The sequence below is a fragment of the Parus major genome, chromosome 3 (assembly GCF_001522545.3).
Source record: "Parus major isolate Abel chromosome 3, Parus_major1.1, whole genome shotgun sequence".
Taxonomy (NCBI): domain Eukaryota; kingdom Metazoa; phylum Chordata; class Aves; order Passeriformes; family Paridae; genus Parus; species Parus major.
The window spans coordinates 61,288,081-61,303,733 of NC_031770.1; the positions used below are offsets into that span (position 1 = coordinate 61,288,081).

The 15,653-nt window shown below is 38.8% G+C and overlaps 1 protein-coding gene across 5 annotated transcripts in view; it reads right to left on the minus strand.

Moving 5' to 3' along the window:
• NCOA7 (nuclear receptor coactivator 7) overlaps positions 1–15,653 on the minus strand; it is an 81,314-nt gene that overhangs the window by 35,781 nt on the left and 29,880 nt on the right. The window contains exons 3-4 of one of the 5 annotated variants that reach the window (XM_033512811.1): positions 10,873–11,000; positions 2,229–2,482 (exon numbers count right to left, since the gene is read on the minus strand). In XM_033512811.1, the coding sequence (XP_033368702.1) occupies positions 2,229–2,482; positions 10,873–10,916 (298 nt within the window). In that variant the 5' untranslated portion in view covers positions 10,917–11,000. Of the gene's footprint in view, positions 1–2,228; positions 2,483–2,652; positions 2,921–10,872; positions 11,001–15,653 lie in introns of those variants that run through there. The other 4 variants (XM_015622237.3, XM_015622232.2, XM_015622233.2 and 1 more) reach the window with 4 other exon arrangements.

Below are 15,653 nucleotides of genomic sequence, written 5' to 3' on the forward strand. Positions count from 1 at the left end.
ATATTAAAGTATATCAACAATGAAAAGATAAAGTCTTTACAGATTTGGAAGTCCTTCCCACCACTGCAGCTGACACATCTTCCAGCAGAGAATTGCCGAATGTATGCCTGGCAGAACTCAGCTCAGCGAGACAGAATGGTTTGTCCTCTGCCATGCTATACGCACATAAAAGGCAAACTACTTAAAACAAGTCCAGCTCTTTCAGACTGCTGTGGCTGCACAGACAGCTCTCAGAAACTACTCAGGATGTTGGCAAAGGTGGCAGCTTTCTGGAGAGCAACAGTAACAAACAGCTAAGCAGTTAAGGCTGCAAGCTATAGCTTCAGTGGGTGAAGGAACTATAAGCCATGTAGTCCAGCCTCAGGGCAACTAGCAGTTCTACTGAAAAGACTTCATTTTGAAAGCTGCATATGGAGCTACTGCACTTGTTTCACAATCAACTCTTTTCTGTCTCTATTTAAACTTTCACTTCTGCAATTTGATGCTCTGGTTGAGTAAAAGCCTTTAGGAACTACCGAAAGAAGGCATTTAAAAAAGAAGGATGTTTTTGCCAGTTTGGTCCGTGCTCAGCTCAACAGCAGCATTAAGCTATTTCTCAAAAAAATTCTGTATTTTTCCAGAACCCAGAAACTCTGTGCACCTACATGAAGATCAGTAGCATTTCAAGTCAGACTGTAATGATGCTCACTCATCAATGATGCTTGTCCACATGAAACCAGGAACAGTTATGAAAAACAACGTAAGTAAAACCTGAGTTTGTACTGATTGTTGGATCACAAGTCAAAGACAACTCAAAGACATCAAAACCATCTTTACATTCTCCTTAGCTTGCATTGCCACATTCTTCAGTGACAGGGAGTGATCCCATTGCCCCTCATCTCACCACCCCAAGTGCCAACAGTTGCAGAATTTTTAAACATAACTCCTGAAAAACATGAGAAACAAAATTCAGCTGCCTCACAAACCCCTAAATTCCTCTAGGTACAAAACAACAAGTACTTCTAGCAGAAGCACTTTACTAGGAACGCAGAAGAAGTTTATATTTTCATGTCTGGGGTTTTTTATATCAGCATACTACCAAAGCAGAAAAAAATTACAGGTTTGTTTATTAACAATTCTCCAGTTTTCCTTTTACAGATTTCTAGAACAGTCAGAACTTCAGACAGAGAAGGAAGTTTTCTTTTAGTTCTCAAATTATTGATCTCATCACATTAAAATCTGTCACAAGTGTCTGATCAATAAATCACTGTAAATCCTTCAGTTTGCCAGGAAGCATTACTCTAGGGTTTATCTTCTTTATGGCAAGGTCTATACTGCCTCATAAAAAGCACTCTGGTTGTTGCACGACCACTCAGTACATAACATTCTCGCTGCAAATTTCTTTTTTTTCTCCTAAGGACTCCATCCTGTGTGTCTCACTGTGTGAGCAGTAAAGAAGTCTGCTTTAGGGATAGCTACAGTTTTCTGTTCAATTTCTTCTCTTTGGGAAAAGATTCCTTACAAGATGGAACCAGAGTTCTCCAAATCTAAGAATTAATTTCCAACAAAATACCAAGACAAAATCTGGAATGAGAAGTATTTCATAAATCATATTTAAAATCAATTAAGAGGATCTAACTAATTACAGTCCAGAACTGCGAACAGATGTGTATATGACTCATATATTAATATACAATCAATTTTTTTCTGAAGTACTTGCAAAAAGAAAATCTAAAAAGGAATTTATAATTAATTGGGATACTTAGACAGCTGGGGGGTGAAGGGGAAACAAGCCATCAAGCAAGCCCTTTGACATCTTGTTTAAAAATATGTACTTAATTTACTTACTTCCTCACACTTCAACAGACATACATGAATATGAATTAAGAAAGAAGCCTTAAACAGTATACATCAATTTATGAAAGAAATAGTCCTGCCAAGAAAACTGAACCCCATAGAACATTATCTTAATAATCTTAAAAATAACTAAAATAAAATCCAATAATAAATTAACTGCTGCCTATAACAACACTGAATTTTAGAAGTGAGAAACAAGATATAGGTATTTTTGTGAGAATGCAAATTTTAAGTAAGTAGCAGTTATTTTGAACTATATAATTCTATTTGCTTTTATAGCAAGGATATCCAAATTACTTATCCTTCTAAGAAAGGCCTACAGACTATGAGAAACATTAGCAAGCTATCAAAACAAACATATTTTAAAATACTACAGCATTAACATAACTCACCAGTACTATAGTATCTTTTAAGTTCTGTGCGTCTGATGTCTTTCAGTTGATTGTACTTTTTCTTTTTCTTTTCCTTATCTGGAGCAGTTTCCTTTTCCCCAGGAAATTTACAGTTTTCTTCAGAGGAACTGATTTGCTCCAAAATAACTTTACTTTCATCGTCTTTCTCAGAAGGTGTTTTGGAAACAGGAGATCCAGGGGAATTAGCAGAGACAGCCTCGGTGGTTTGTTTGACTTGCCTTTTCTTTTTCAACCTGCGCATAAAGAAAAGAAACCCATATTAAGATTTAGCCAAACTGTAGAGACAAGTTAACTCACTTTCTAAACTGATCTTTTTAAAAATAAATTTCATATCAGAATTCCTTACAACCCTTTAAAAATCACACACTGGGCATCAGGAACTTGGTAATTAAGATGATCCTACCTCATCCTCCTCCTTCCATTACACTGTAATCTCAAGGATACCTTCTCAAGAACAATAAAAAAGGTAGAAAAGTTTTTACTGTTGTTTACTGAGGAGAAGGAACAAGGAAAAACAAACAAACAAACCAATGAAAAGCTGGGGTTTTTTAAAAGGACCATACATTTAAATATAAAAATAAGATACTGAATTCATGTTTTCAAGATGAAACTTGGTATAAAATAAAACCGCAGACCACAATGTACTACAACACAACAGCTAACAACAATTCCACAGTCCACTGCCCCTGCTTTATAAAACCATCTGTTCTCATATAAACTTGTTACTTTTTTCCATTTTGTCCAAGGTTATCTCTTTATACTCCACAGCTGTTTTGGCACAACCCACACTAACTGGTATTCCGAGTGTCACCCAGGAGCTCCTTCTGCAACACTATCAATGTGGCCACAAACTGCTTGTGCCAGAACATTTTCCAGCCACCTAGATTTTTTCTGAGAGAAATCTTAATGAGCTGCCTATAAATTCTCCAACTTATCACTATAGCAACGAGAATATTTTCTTTTCAGAAGACTTCTTAAAGCACAGTTCAAGTGAGATGGATGCTTCAGGAATCCTAACACAGAATTTTCTGCTAAATCACCATCTATAGCACTGAGTTTGCTTAGTGAGAGTGAAGACTGACTTTGTGGGTTGAGGGTCACTGTCACTAAAATAGTTCCCAGTTAATCACTGACTCATACAATACAAAGTGAAAAACTAATCTATCTAATGGTCCTCTCTTCAGTACATTAACTTATTGGTTACAAGGTACCTAAGGGAGTGAGTAGTGTATTTATCTTGTTGATGCCAAAACCTTTGTTTTGTGCACAGGAAGAATTACACATAGGAAATACAGTGAGTCACGACAAATGGGAAAAGGTTACATGAGCTCACAGCAGTAGCTTACATAAGTGAAAACTTAATGTATTAAGTTATTAATATAATGCAGGAAATTTCAGAGATTCCTTCTTCCACCATTTATGTTTATATGCTTTTCATGTATTCTTCTGGACTACAACATAAAAATAAATACATAGAGCAACTGCAAATTTTAGAAAGATATTTCAAGCTACACACCTTTTTTAAAAATTAAAATATTAAAACCAGTTCCAAATTTAAAACGTTTAGACTCAGAAGGGTCAGTTTTTCAGACTACGTGTGACCAACACCTTCCAGCGAAACACTTCAAAATACAGTCTTACAAACTGTGTCTATCACACATGTATGTATACATATTTCTTTAATGCTTCCCAAAATATGAAGATCCACATTCTGCAGCCAACCCAGTGAGGATGCTGTGGTTCCCCACTCATTCAAACCCACAGATCTGTAAGACAAGTAGTAGTAGAAGCTCGTGCTCTACCCAGCAAGAGACAGTTACTGCATATGAAAATTATGGATTCAGTCCTAACTACATATGAAAACATCATACAGGGATTTATAAAAGTGACTACATCTACATAACAAATGTAATGTTTAAACTGAGTGTTAAACTAGATTAATGAAAATTTGCATATGCAAAGGAGGCCTATTTTTAACTAATAAGCCACAGCCCTTATGAAAGGCTGTTGTAGCAATCACAGAACATTACAAACACTTTGCATGCACAATGTGTATATTTAGCTCTAGTGTAAATCTTGGCAAAGCAGCCCTCTACACTGAAATGGCATATTCCTACCACGGTTATACCCGATTCCAGACTTCTAAATGAGCCACACTCCCAACTTTTGGCTCTAGCAATTCAATGCCCTTCCTGCGTGTGTGTGCATATCACAGGATACCCAAATCATCTGCCCCAGTAGATGAGAAGCAGCAAGCATCCACTGGCACCCCATTTCTACTCACACTGTATCAGAGACTTCTGTCTTCAGATTCACAGTATTTGTTTTGATCACAAACTCTGTTAAGTAAGCTTTCTGTAGTATGAATGTAGTATCTCAAAACAACAAAAGAACTACTAATGGAAACACAGAACCCTTTTTGGCAGGGGGAAAAAAGAGAAAAACTTCTCTAGAGGTCAGTAGTCCTTGTGACAACATGAACAGTTTCTGTACTTTCCTTAAAACATTCTCATTTGAACTGGAGTTTTCAAAGATGCCCCTGGCAACTTTCAGAATAAAGAGCTAAAACAGAACTGGTCCATTAGTGATAGAAAAAACAAAAGCAGAAAGAAGAGTCTGAACTGACTGCAATGCAAGTGACTGGTTAATCTTGCTGCATTTCCACTACTACAACACACTGGGGGCTCATTACACAACGTACAGCATTCCCAACACACAGCTGCTGCTGCTGCGAATGGACAGTGCCACCAGCATCTTTCAGGTACGAGTGATCAACAATCTGGGCACTCCCTATTTTCTATTCCATCCCCATGGCCGGCATCAAATTTTCAGATGGTGCCAACTCCTGCCCACTGCTCTGTTTCACGGCCATGACCATCCAACTCCAAAAATGCTAACCCTGGCATAGTAAAAAAGACTAAATTAAGACCAAGTATCCATGACATTCCAGACAGGACTCAGGGTAACTGCAACTCTGTCTAGAGTTATGATCTCTGCTTGTAAGAGGCTTCTTCCACAGTTTTCTAAAGCCTGGTAAAAATTACCCAAACCCCTCCAATTCACCACTCCTGAAAAGCCTTGCCTGTAATATCCCAAGGAACCAAAACAAGCCTTCAACAACATTTAAAGCCATAATGGCAGCCTCAAACCTATCATGCTTTTTGACATTATACACCCTCTAAGTAAAGCAAAGCCCTGTATACACATGAGACAATTCATTATTAACGCACACTGGTAGAGTGTAGCAGAGATTATGCTATGAAGAGCACAGCTGGAGATCTTACTGCATCTTAAACCCCATCCCCTTGAGGTACCTCCTTCAGCCTCCACTCACCCTTTTCTCTGACCTGTATAGACTGGACACACTGATCTGTATATCCCACACAAGCTGCCAGTCCTTCTCAGATTTCAAACCTGTCACCCCCCAAAGAAGGTGGGGGCTGAAAGTCTAATCTACTCTTCTCCCAGCTCTAGATATTTCCCTTCATGACAAGAGCTGCTATGGACAATGGTTCTAAGAACACAATTTTTTGAATTATTTCTTTTTTCAACTACTTTGAAATTTCAAAGGATTTTGAGTCGGTTTGTTCAGTTTCTAAGGAGAACAAATCCAACATTTAGTTTTGAATGTTAAATAGTTATGAAAGTAAAAGGGAGCTGAACAACAAAAAATGAAACCCCTCAATTTGATCAGCGTCATGTTCTGCAATTAAAGCAGCCTTCCAAGCAAAACAAGATGCATAAAGTGAATTCATAAAGTGTTGCTGCAGAAAATTCTTGGTTTTCAGTATCAGTTGATGGATATGTTGCTTTCCACTAAGAAAGCTGCTGGGGGAGAAAAAAAAACAGGGAGGGCAGGATAAACAGACATCTTTACCTGTAAAAACACTCCTGTTTATGAAGAAAGTCTTACATATCTGTAATTTCATTTAGACACCAGATAACATTTTTCAAGCCAATTGATTCTGACAGGCAAAACATTTCTTCTGAGTTTATACAGAGGGATCCTCTTCCAGCCCTTCAAGTGCTTTCTGAGCAACAATCAGTACGGCATTTTCTAAGTTTGCCCAAATACAAAGTTTACCAGCAAAAGCAAAACGTACTGCAATATAAAGATAATTTAATTTAATAAAGACTAATGATCTGAAATGGACATTCTCAGAGGAGGCAGGTAAAATGCAAGGTTAGCTGTGCTTACTTAAATTAATTGCAACTGATTGTTTAATACCTTGGGCACTGACTTAGAGGAAAAGAGCTAGGAAAGATTCTAAGAAATGGCCTACTTCATCTTCCAGACCCAAATCCGTCTGACTGCCTATGAAAGGCAAATAACTAGTTTTTACAATAAAACAGCCTGAATTTCCCATTACACTTATATGATGGGTGGTTAAGGTAAAACCAAAACTGCTCAGAGAAAAGAGGGGTGTTATGTTATCTGCCCAACTTCTACAAGAAACTACAAGCAACCAGTAAAGCAACTCTGACACTGAGACAATAAAAACATGGAAATCTGACAGCAACTTTTTTCCTAGAAGCTTCATTTTGTTTTGTTTAACATTTATCCAATAGAAGTGTCTAAGAGACAATTCAATACTATCTCATTCACTACAAAATATTACAGTCAAAGGGCACTAGGTCCATATCATAAGATGTTCTGAGAAACTCTTGTGATAGTAAGGCACATTTTTTAATGATGTATTAGATTAATAAAGATCATACACCATGTACAACTCTTGCTTTAGAAACAAAAGCATCTAATAAAGTGGCCCTCAAAAATATAAACAAAAGAAGTGATAAGGGAAATCTTTTTTATCTTTCAGCTGACAAGCCGAAGTTTTCCGTTTTGGAAATCTTCCACAATGTGTATCCTCTAAAATGTGCCTTGATACCTGGCATACAATCATCTTAACATCCTGCAGAGCACAAACAGATCATGACCTTCAAATACCATGGGTTTTTTTAATCTATTTATGCATATATATACAATGAGATTACAAAAAAACCCTTCAAAACACTTTAAACACCTTAATCTGTTTTGTTCTCATTAAGATTCCTTTATATAAAAATGATATGCACCCAATTATTTACTTCAGAATTAATCATTTTAATCTTAATTTAAATCTCTGCACTGATTATAATATATACTAGATTCTTTCTACCCTCCATGCCTTTCTCCACCCATCTGGAACACCTAAATAAATGAAATTCATGCCAAAAAATCCCCCATATTTACCTAATCTTACAGCAAAAATCTCCATTAGGCACCCATTGCTCTGATTTTAATCAGCCATTCTCTCCCAGCCTGCACAGATCACCCCTCTCCCCTTCACCCAGCTCAGAGCCAGCACGACTCAGCCGGCTCCTGGCATGGTTGTGCTCTCATCCCATCCGATGGAACCCGAGGAATAAGCAAATCTCAGACAAAATAAATCACTGCTGATTGCAAAGCCAAAGGAAGTCAGACTGCTTACCAGACCATAACACTTTACCCAGACCTCCCCAGTGCAGCTACTTTCACTTCAGCACAGAAACAAATACAAAGCCATTTCACCCTCAGAAATCTTCCTACAAGTGAACAGCATCCACCCCACAAGGCAGCACACTCCATGGAACACCAGCTATTTCAGGCTGGCAAATGTCCTGTTTTGGAAACAAGCAAGCCACAAGGCTGTATGTTTACTATTAAAACAGACTATTAAGGCAAATTTAAGGGAGAAAATACATCTTTTGCCAGATATTTAAAGAACTAACCACAGGGAGGAAAAAATTATTGGAAAAAAAAAAAATCTGAAAAAGTTATCAAGGATAACCGAGTGGTTCCATTACAGTAGTTGCAGACACTCAAAAGTGTCCATAACCTGGTGACTCCAAAGGACAAAAAACAACTCCTGGAAGCTCTGATATTAGCAGCACAGGTCAAAGCTGGAAATTTCCACTTTTATTGGAACTCCTGTTACTGATTGACAGTGAGTACCAGCACCACACTTCACAGATGGTCAGCCAGTAGCAATGCTCAAGAAAGCTGGCATGCTTCAGAGAGTGAAGTGCTGTCCTGACAACCCAGGGTATGTCTATTTACTTCCCAGTACTGCCATTAGCTTAAACACCAAGTCACTACATCTGCTTCATCATCTGTAATGTGGAGAGAAGCATTTGTAGTACAGTTGTTCAAGAATTTTAAAGACACTATACTTTCTGATAAAATGAGTTCTTAGATTAAGTAAAATATGTTAATCTCCCCGCCCCAGTTTTTTGACTTAGATCAGAGAATTTTAAATATCCCATCTAACATCTTTTATGTTTACTTAGGGGGTGGGAATAATCCATTTCCCTGAGTAAAACTCAAGAGGGTTTTGAGCTGTCATAAAGTTTTTATTTTCCTAAATTTAAGACTACAATGTTCCCAGACACCTTAAACAAACTTTCCATTGTCAAAGACAAAAGTATCCCCCATCTTTTGTGTTTACTTAGCAAAAGAGTTTATGATGCATTCAGCACTCCATTGCTATGGCAACAATTTAATAAAATATTTTCCATAGGAAAAGGATTCTGGAAAGCTATTTTGCTTGCTTTAGACATGATTCTCTCCCTTACAACCTTAGTTACTGCAAGCTGTCAAAGAACAGCCTTAGGCAGAAGGCAAAATGAAGAAATCTTTCCCTTTGGATGATTCCTTTAACTTTGCCAAAAGTTCACTTAATAGGCTTATTCAATCAGAGCAGCACCACAGAATGATTTTGTCACAAATACCAACTTGATTCTTAACACACTCCCATCATGCTTCTCCTGCTTTCCTCTGCTGACAATGCCAGATACTCTCTCCTACTGTGGTGTTCATTCATTAGCCCAAACACATGCCAGGAATTCTTCTCAAAGTGGCTCAACATGACATTCACCCTGCACTGAAGCCCTGGCAAGGGAGGATGGCCCTGCCCTGTCACCTCCAGACAGTGCTGGCTTCCAGCCATCCTCTCCCACTTCATGCCAGCCCCTCCAGCCACCACTCCCCTCCATAGCAGCTGAGTAAAACTGCAAGAAAAAGGGAACTACAGTTACACAGCACAGGAGGATGCTATGGAGAAGCTGCACGGAAGGAGTCACACCATTGTAAAACCTTTTTATTTTGAGGAAGACAATAAGCTCATAAGGCTGGCTGACACAGATCTCACATTTCTCCAAAACTTTGATAAACTCCTCACTCCCTGCCTCAACCGAACACTTTTCATAAAACTCAAATTCCATGAAAAAAGAGGAAGGTCCTTTAAAATTAATATTCAATTAACATATGGAAACATGCAAGAATTGAGAACAACCCTAAAGACAACAATAGGGTACATGGAAAGCTCTGGGGGATGTGTGCTGCTCCATACTATGGTTGCTCCATACCCACTTTCTCAGATCACCTATGTAACAAAATTTCCTGATAACAGAAAGCAGTTTTAGTATTGATTAAACTGACTGAAAACAGTCAGAAAGAAATTTAGTGCTCAGTCACTCAAATGGCAGTAAACACTTGCAAGGAAGCAATAAAACAGTAGGTGAAAATCAATGGTCATTTAAAGCAAAGCTCACAGGCAATGTGCCACACACCATACGGCAGTAATGTAGCTGGAACCCACCTCCAGAAAAAAAAGTTCAAGGAGTGCTATCTTAGTATTTCTTATATGAGAAGTACTAAAGATACTAAATTAAATTATTTCAAAAATTCAGATAAAAGTAAAATGCAGATAAAAATAAGCAGCTTAGGCATGCTTTTTTTATATCCTTGCCAAAGATATAAAAAGGTACAAAGAGCAAATACAAAAATTCATCATGGCAGGGTCATGGAGAACACAGTGACAGGGACACAGTCTTTCAGTTTTGGTGGTTTGGTTCATTTGTTTTGGTTTTAGGGGTTTGTTTGTTTGTTTTCTCAGAAGGAATCTACATGGCAAACTGTTAGAAGACTGCACACTGGGCAAACTCTTAAAAGATACCTGCATGCACTCCCTTTTTTATTCCTACTCCCCTCATTCTTGATCATCTGTGCCTGGCCCCCAGCAGAAATCAAGAATGGTGAGTGCAACAGTAATGAGGCAAAAAGCACAGCAAACCTCCAGAGCAGGATGCTGTTCGAGGGAAAGGAGATTTGTCTCAAAGCCTGTAGCTCAAAGAAGCACCTTTAAGCCACTTCTGAAGTGCTTCTCTCTCTGCTCACCACTGATTCTGGCCCCAGGAGCTGTCCCCATTCTTGCACAAACCCATTTGTTACAGCTGCACAGGGACCAGATCTGGGAAACTATGTAGGTTAAAGGTAACCCAGCAAATATACCAATATATTAATTAATTTTTCAAAATTGGATTTCAAGATTAAATTTAAATTAATTTAAATGTAAAAATTAAAATTAAATTTTCAAAATTCACTCCCCCATTAGATCCCACTTGGCTGTGCTACCATTGGTGTCAACACAAAGGAGAAGGTCATAAGCAGAGGCAAGACTGCTCCTCCAAGCAGGCACTTTACTGAGATAGTAGGGCTTGTCAAGCAACAGCCTTGGTTGTTCTCTGTTACATAACTTGAGATCAGTGAAAAGAGAATGCCAGGAAGCCAAACCAGGCACACACCACACCATGCCCAACAGACCTCTGGACAGGAGCACTGAAGTGGTCATGGCAGATTCTTCCCATTTATCCAGAAAAGGTGCTTTGATGGTGGGAAATTCTCACAAACATTGGCACTCCGGAGGGCTGCAAGATGGGCAGCTTCCCCTGCTGCAAAAAGGAAACAGTGACTCTTCTTCTCCAACAGCAGCAGAGAGAGAAGGAAGTGTTGCTTTCTCAGTAAAAAAGATCTTAATGCTGAGTAAGTTGACACAACTCGGTAAGTGAAATTCACCTGTCAGTGTTTGCTCACCAAAAGAGTTGGGGTGATCCAAAATTGGCTATGGTTGAGAAGTCAAGAGACCAAAGTAAAGTCAAAAATTCAACAGTTTCTTTATTTAATTGACTAATAACAGAGATATCTTAGAGAGGGAGGGGACTTGGATTTAAAGCACCTGCCTTTGCATTAGCCTTTGCTCTTCCTAAGAAAGTTACTTTGCAAATTACAATTTAAATGTTGATGTGCTCTTCATCACTGTACCAATCTATCAATTTAATACAGCTGTAAACAAAAGTAGTTTAAAAAACAAAAAACATAAAGAAAAAATTTATTAATAATAAATAATAATTAGTAATAAAAAATAAAATTGTATTATTAATACATAAGATCAAAGTTTTTTTTTTCTTTTAAAAAAAGGCATTAAAAAGAAAGCCAATAAATGGTGACTTTCATAATAAAACCAAAATTATCCAAATGTCACCACATATTTCTCAATGATTCTGTTAGCAACAGCTGGAGATCACAGGATAAGAGATACTGCACACAGGCCTACAAATAGGTTGAAAACTTAGCTATTCAGGAAAAAATTTACAGCAAAAAGCACAGCAACATGAGTTAAAAAAAGGTTTTATTTCAAGTATTTCAGAGTAATTGCTAAAAACAAATCTCAACCAACCAACTGCCTATCTCATTTCTGTGTTTGTATTCACTGTCCTCAAACAACTTGCAACCTATTTTGAGCAGTTTAATGACTTTCCTGAACAGACTTCCCATGAACTGGCATGCAGTACAGAAGAAATGTCCAAGTGCACTTAAGATTTTGTTACATGGACTAAAGCTCTGAAAAGACACACAGCCGTCCTGACATGAGGGGAAAAAAAGGAATCTGTTGTTTCAGTGTTTAGAATAATGGCTGATACTGTCTCATACAAAAGATCTTTCATAAGTGAGAATCATGATCAATCTACACCCAGAACAGGTGTCTGCATCATCTTCTATACAAAATAATATAGCACTACCTTTTTAATACTGTAGTGAAAAGACCATTAGCCACAGGTATAAAGATGACAAGGCAGGGAAAGCTTGTCTGCATGGGACAGTCACATGGCAGGCAGGTACAACTTTTAGCAAGCATATACCTTAAAATGAGAATTTGACATTGTCTAATATTTTCCAGCAGCCATACCATTACAGTAGTGTAGTAGTCCTCAATTACATTCATAAGAGATAAAATGTGTACTAATTAATATATCTTAAAACTCCTCTGTTGGTTTTATATCAAGTATTATATTATTTATGCATTTATTTTTGCCTGAAGAATAGTTTGCATTTTTTCATTTTCACTTCAGCTGAAACTTTTAACCTACAATCAAAATGTATATGGCTGGAAGAGAGAGAAGCAATTGCTTCAGGGAAAATGAAAAAGCAAAAAGTAAATCTTGCCCTCTTGTCAGTGGAAGATGGGAAGACACAAGAGGCTCTGCTCAACCTCCATGTTCTCTGGACTCTGCAAGTCCATGAGGTCTCATTGCACTTGAGGCAGCAGCTGAACTAAAATAATAAGCTGAGGAAACCATGAAGTTACAGTGCTCCCGAATTTCATCCTGTAAGGCAGCCCTTCTGCTTAACACCAAGCGGCCTCGCTCCTTGCAGCAGCCCCCAGTCCGCAGCACACGCAGGAGGCTGAGTGCTGCTGCCTCCTCCCTGCAGATGCAGAACAGGAGGGTGAGAAGCAGGCCAGGAGTTATCTTCAGCCTCCTGGTACTTTCAAGGACAACGAGCTCCTACCAAATCCAGCTAGCCCAAGCCAGATAAGGAAGTTGCTCTGTGACATTCTGTCCTGCTGCCTGCCATTTTGCCCACTATTCCATTCCCTTCTGGGCTGGGAAGGAAAGCTTCCTGGCATGCTGGGTCCTACCCCTGCCATGGCAGGTGGGTAGGGAGCTGCTAGCTTCCCCTCCCCTCTGGTGCTCTGGCACTTCTCCCTGCAGCCTTAGCGCTTTGGACCTGCTCCCACCACTCATGCCTGGACAGCTCAGCTCCTACAAGCAGCTTTCACTGTTCTGTAACACCTAACAGTATGGTTCTTCACATGCATAAAATTGCTCAAATGCATCTGTCCATGGGACCAAAGTCATATGCTGTAGTTTAGGATTGCCAAAAAAACCATAAAAAAATTATACATATATACATACATATATATATATATATATATATACACACACACACACATACAGTTTTGGCAGCATTTATAATTCAGAACATCTCTGGAACAACAAAAAAGCCTCAGACAAGCAGAACTGCTACATGCAGCACCTGCTGTGGTCCAGGTGGAAAGAGCAGCATCATCTTTTTAACGTTTAGCTCACTAACAGATAGTGATCATACAGATAAATCTTCTGCTTGAGAAGATTTGACCTTTAAAGATTGTCTGATTGAAACATGTGATTAACACCTTCAAGACATTTATTTATAGAAGCATTACTGAAAGCAAAAATCCATAACAGAAATGCACTGTTATGCCAGAACCATAATATAATTTAAACTAAGCTTACCAGTGATTGGCTAGCTGTTAGGCTTACACCTACTGAAATAAAAATAGCCAGTCCAGAAAAATAGTAGCAAAAGCCTGAAGTTATTAGCAGTACAATTAAGTGTTATACAAGACAAGTTCTCTGTGCCAGAAACTGCTGTCTCACAGGAAAATACTCAGTGTATTAAGACACCCAGAGAGCTGATTTATGGCTCATTTACATTACAAAGGTTTTCCAGCATAAGGACAATTATCTCCCTCCTCCCCAAATTCCTAACCACTCCTGCTGCTCTCCTTGGGATTTTCTCACATAAATCAACAGGAGGAATCCCACAGATACCAGCAGAATAGCGTGAGAGACTTAAAGCATAAGTAACATACATCTTCAAATTTTAGATGATCCTAGGGAACACTCCTTGCTCAGACTACAGAGTACGACAGAAAAAAACCACCAAAAACCTACACTTAACAACTCACCTCCGCATAATCAGATTGTCAGGCACAGAGCGGGGTGGAAGAAATCCCTTCCACACACAGTCTGGAAGCTGGATTAACACTGAGGGCATGAGAGTTTACCATGGGGAACCTAAGGCCAACAGGAATATGTACATAGCCTCTTACCCTGTTCAAAGCCCCAGAGCAGAGACAAAAAAGGTTCATTTCCTTGGGGAGGCAAGAGTGGGGAGCCCAATGCCTAGAGGCATGCAGCAAAAACTGCAGAACATGCAACTAATAGTTCAGATACAGTGCATGCAGACAGGTATTCAGTGTACCCACAGAGGACCCAGCGTATTTCCTCTTACCAACAGAATTCCCTTGGTTAGCTATATAGTGCTTTCCAATCTCTCAGAGCGGGAAAACTGCCCCTTTCCAAAAGCATGTTCCTGCAGGTATCATTCATACCTTTCCCCTTAAACATACATCACCCTTACCAGAAATAAGACTACACAATGTAGCATGGCACACACCAAAACCATACAGGCAAAAACAAGCAGTAGGCAGGCAATTCTATTTGTCAGCCAGAAACACCTTCCCTAAGGGTGCATGTCTAGCTTCTTCTCAACCTGTGTTTTCTTCAATCCAGCAAACTCTAACACAGCTCACAATGCCAACTGTTCTCCTTCTCAAAATTCCATACAGCCCACTCCCTACTACCCATGGTACAAAGCACAGGAGAGCTGAAAAGGAGCGCTGCCAAAAGGAGGTAAGACAGTTGCTGTTTCTCAGATCATGAGCAGAAGATGATTAACAGCACCACTAAGAAGTCAGTACCATTAGGCACCTCTTTAGGTGGCTGATTCTGGAAGGCACCTTCATGCTGGAGCAGCTCAGTGATGACAGCTCTGTCATCCATAAGAGACATGGCAAAACCAGAAGGCTGAGTGTGACCACCTCCTTTTAGTAGCATCTTACACAACATCACTTTAAAATCTAAATGTAAATGTAATCTAAAATCTAAATTTAAATGTAACCACACTTCTGCCAAGTATTATGCTACATTTCCACCAGTGTTTAAGCTAGACTTAATTTTAAAACAGTTCACTGAGGTTAAGCAGAATTTTATGCAGTAGATACATAAAGCACCTAAAAGCAGAAGAGAACACAGGCTAGGGGACTGAAAGGACAAGACCGTATCTGCAGACACTACAGAACCAGTGCAATTTAAAAATGTAATTATATCAGATACAGTAAGAAGTCTGTTTCTCACCTATCCAGAAGGCCACCTTGTGAAGCCTACAAATTTTAAAGTTTTTAAGATATGTCTTTAAATCCCTCCAAGAGCAAAAAGGTAAATGGTATGGCCTGCCAGGAACATTCAGAACACCCCTCAGTGCCCAGCATTCCCAGCTGTAGGCTGTGGCGAAGGGGAGAAAGACAAATTACATTGCAACTATATTAACAGCAGCTCTTAACAAAACTGTACAGATATCTACAGCAAAAGGTTCATAGTGTAACTATTTATGTTCTATAAAGAAGGCTAAGTAAGTTTCTTTTTAAAGGCTAATAAGAG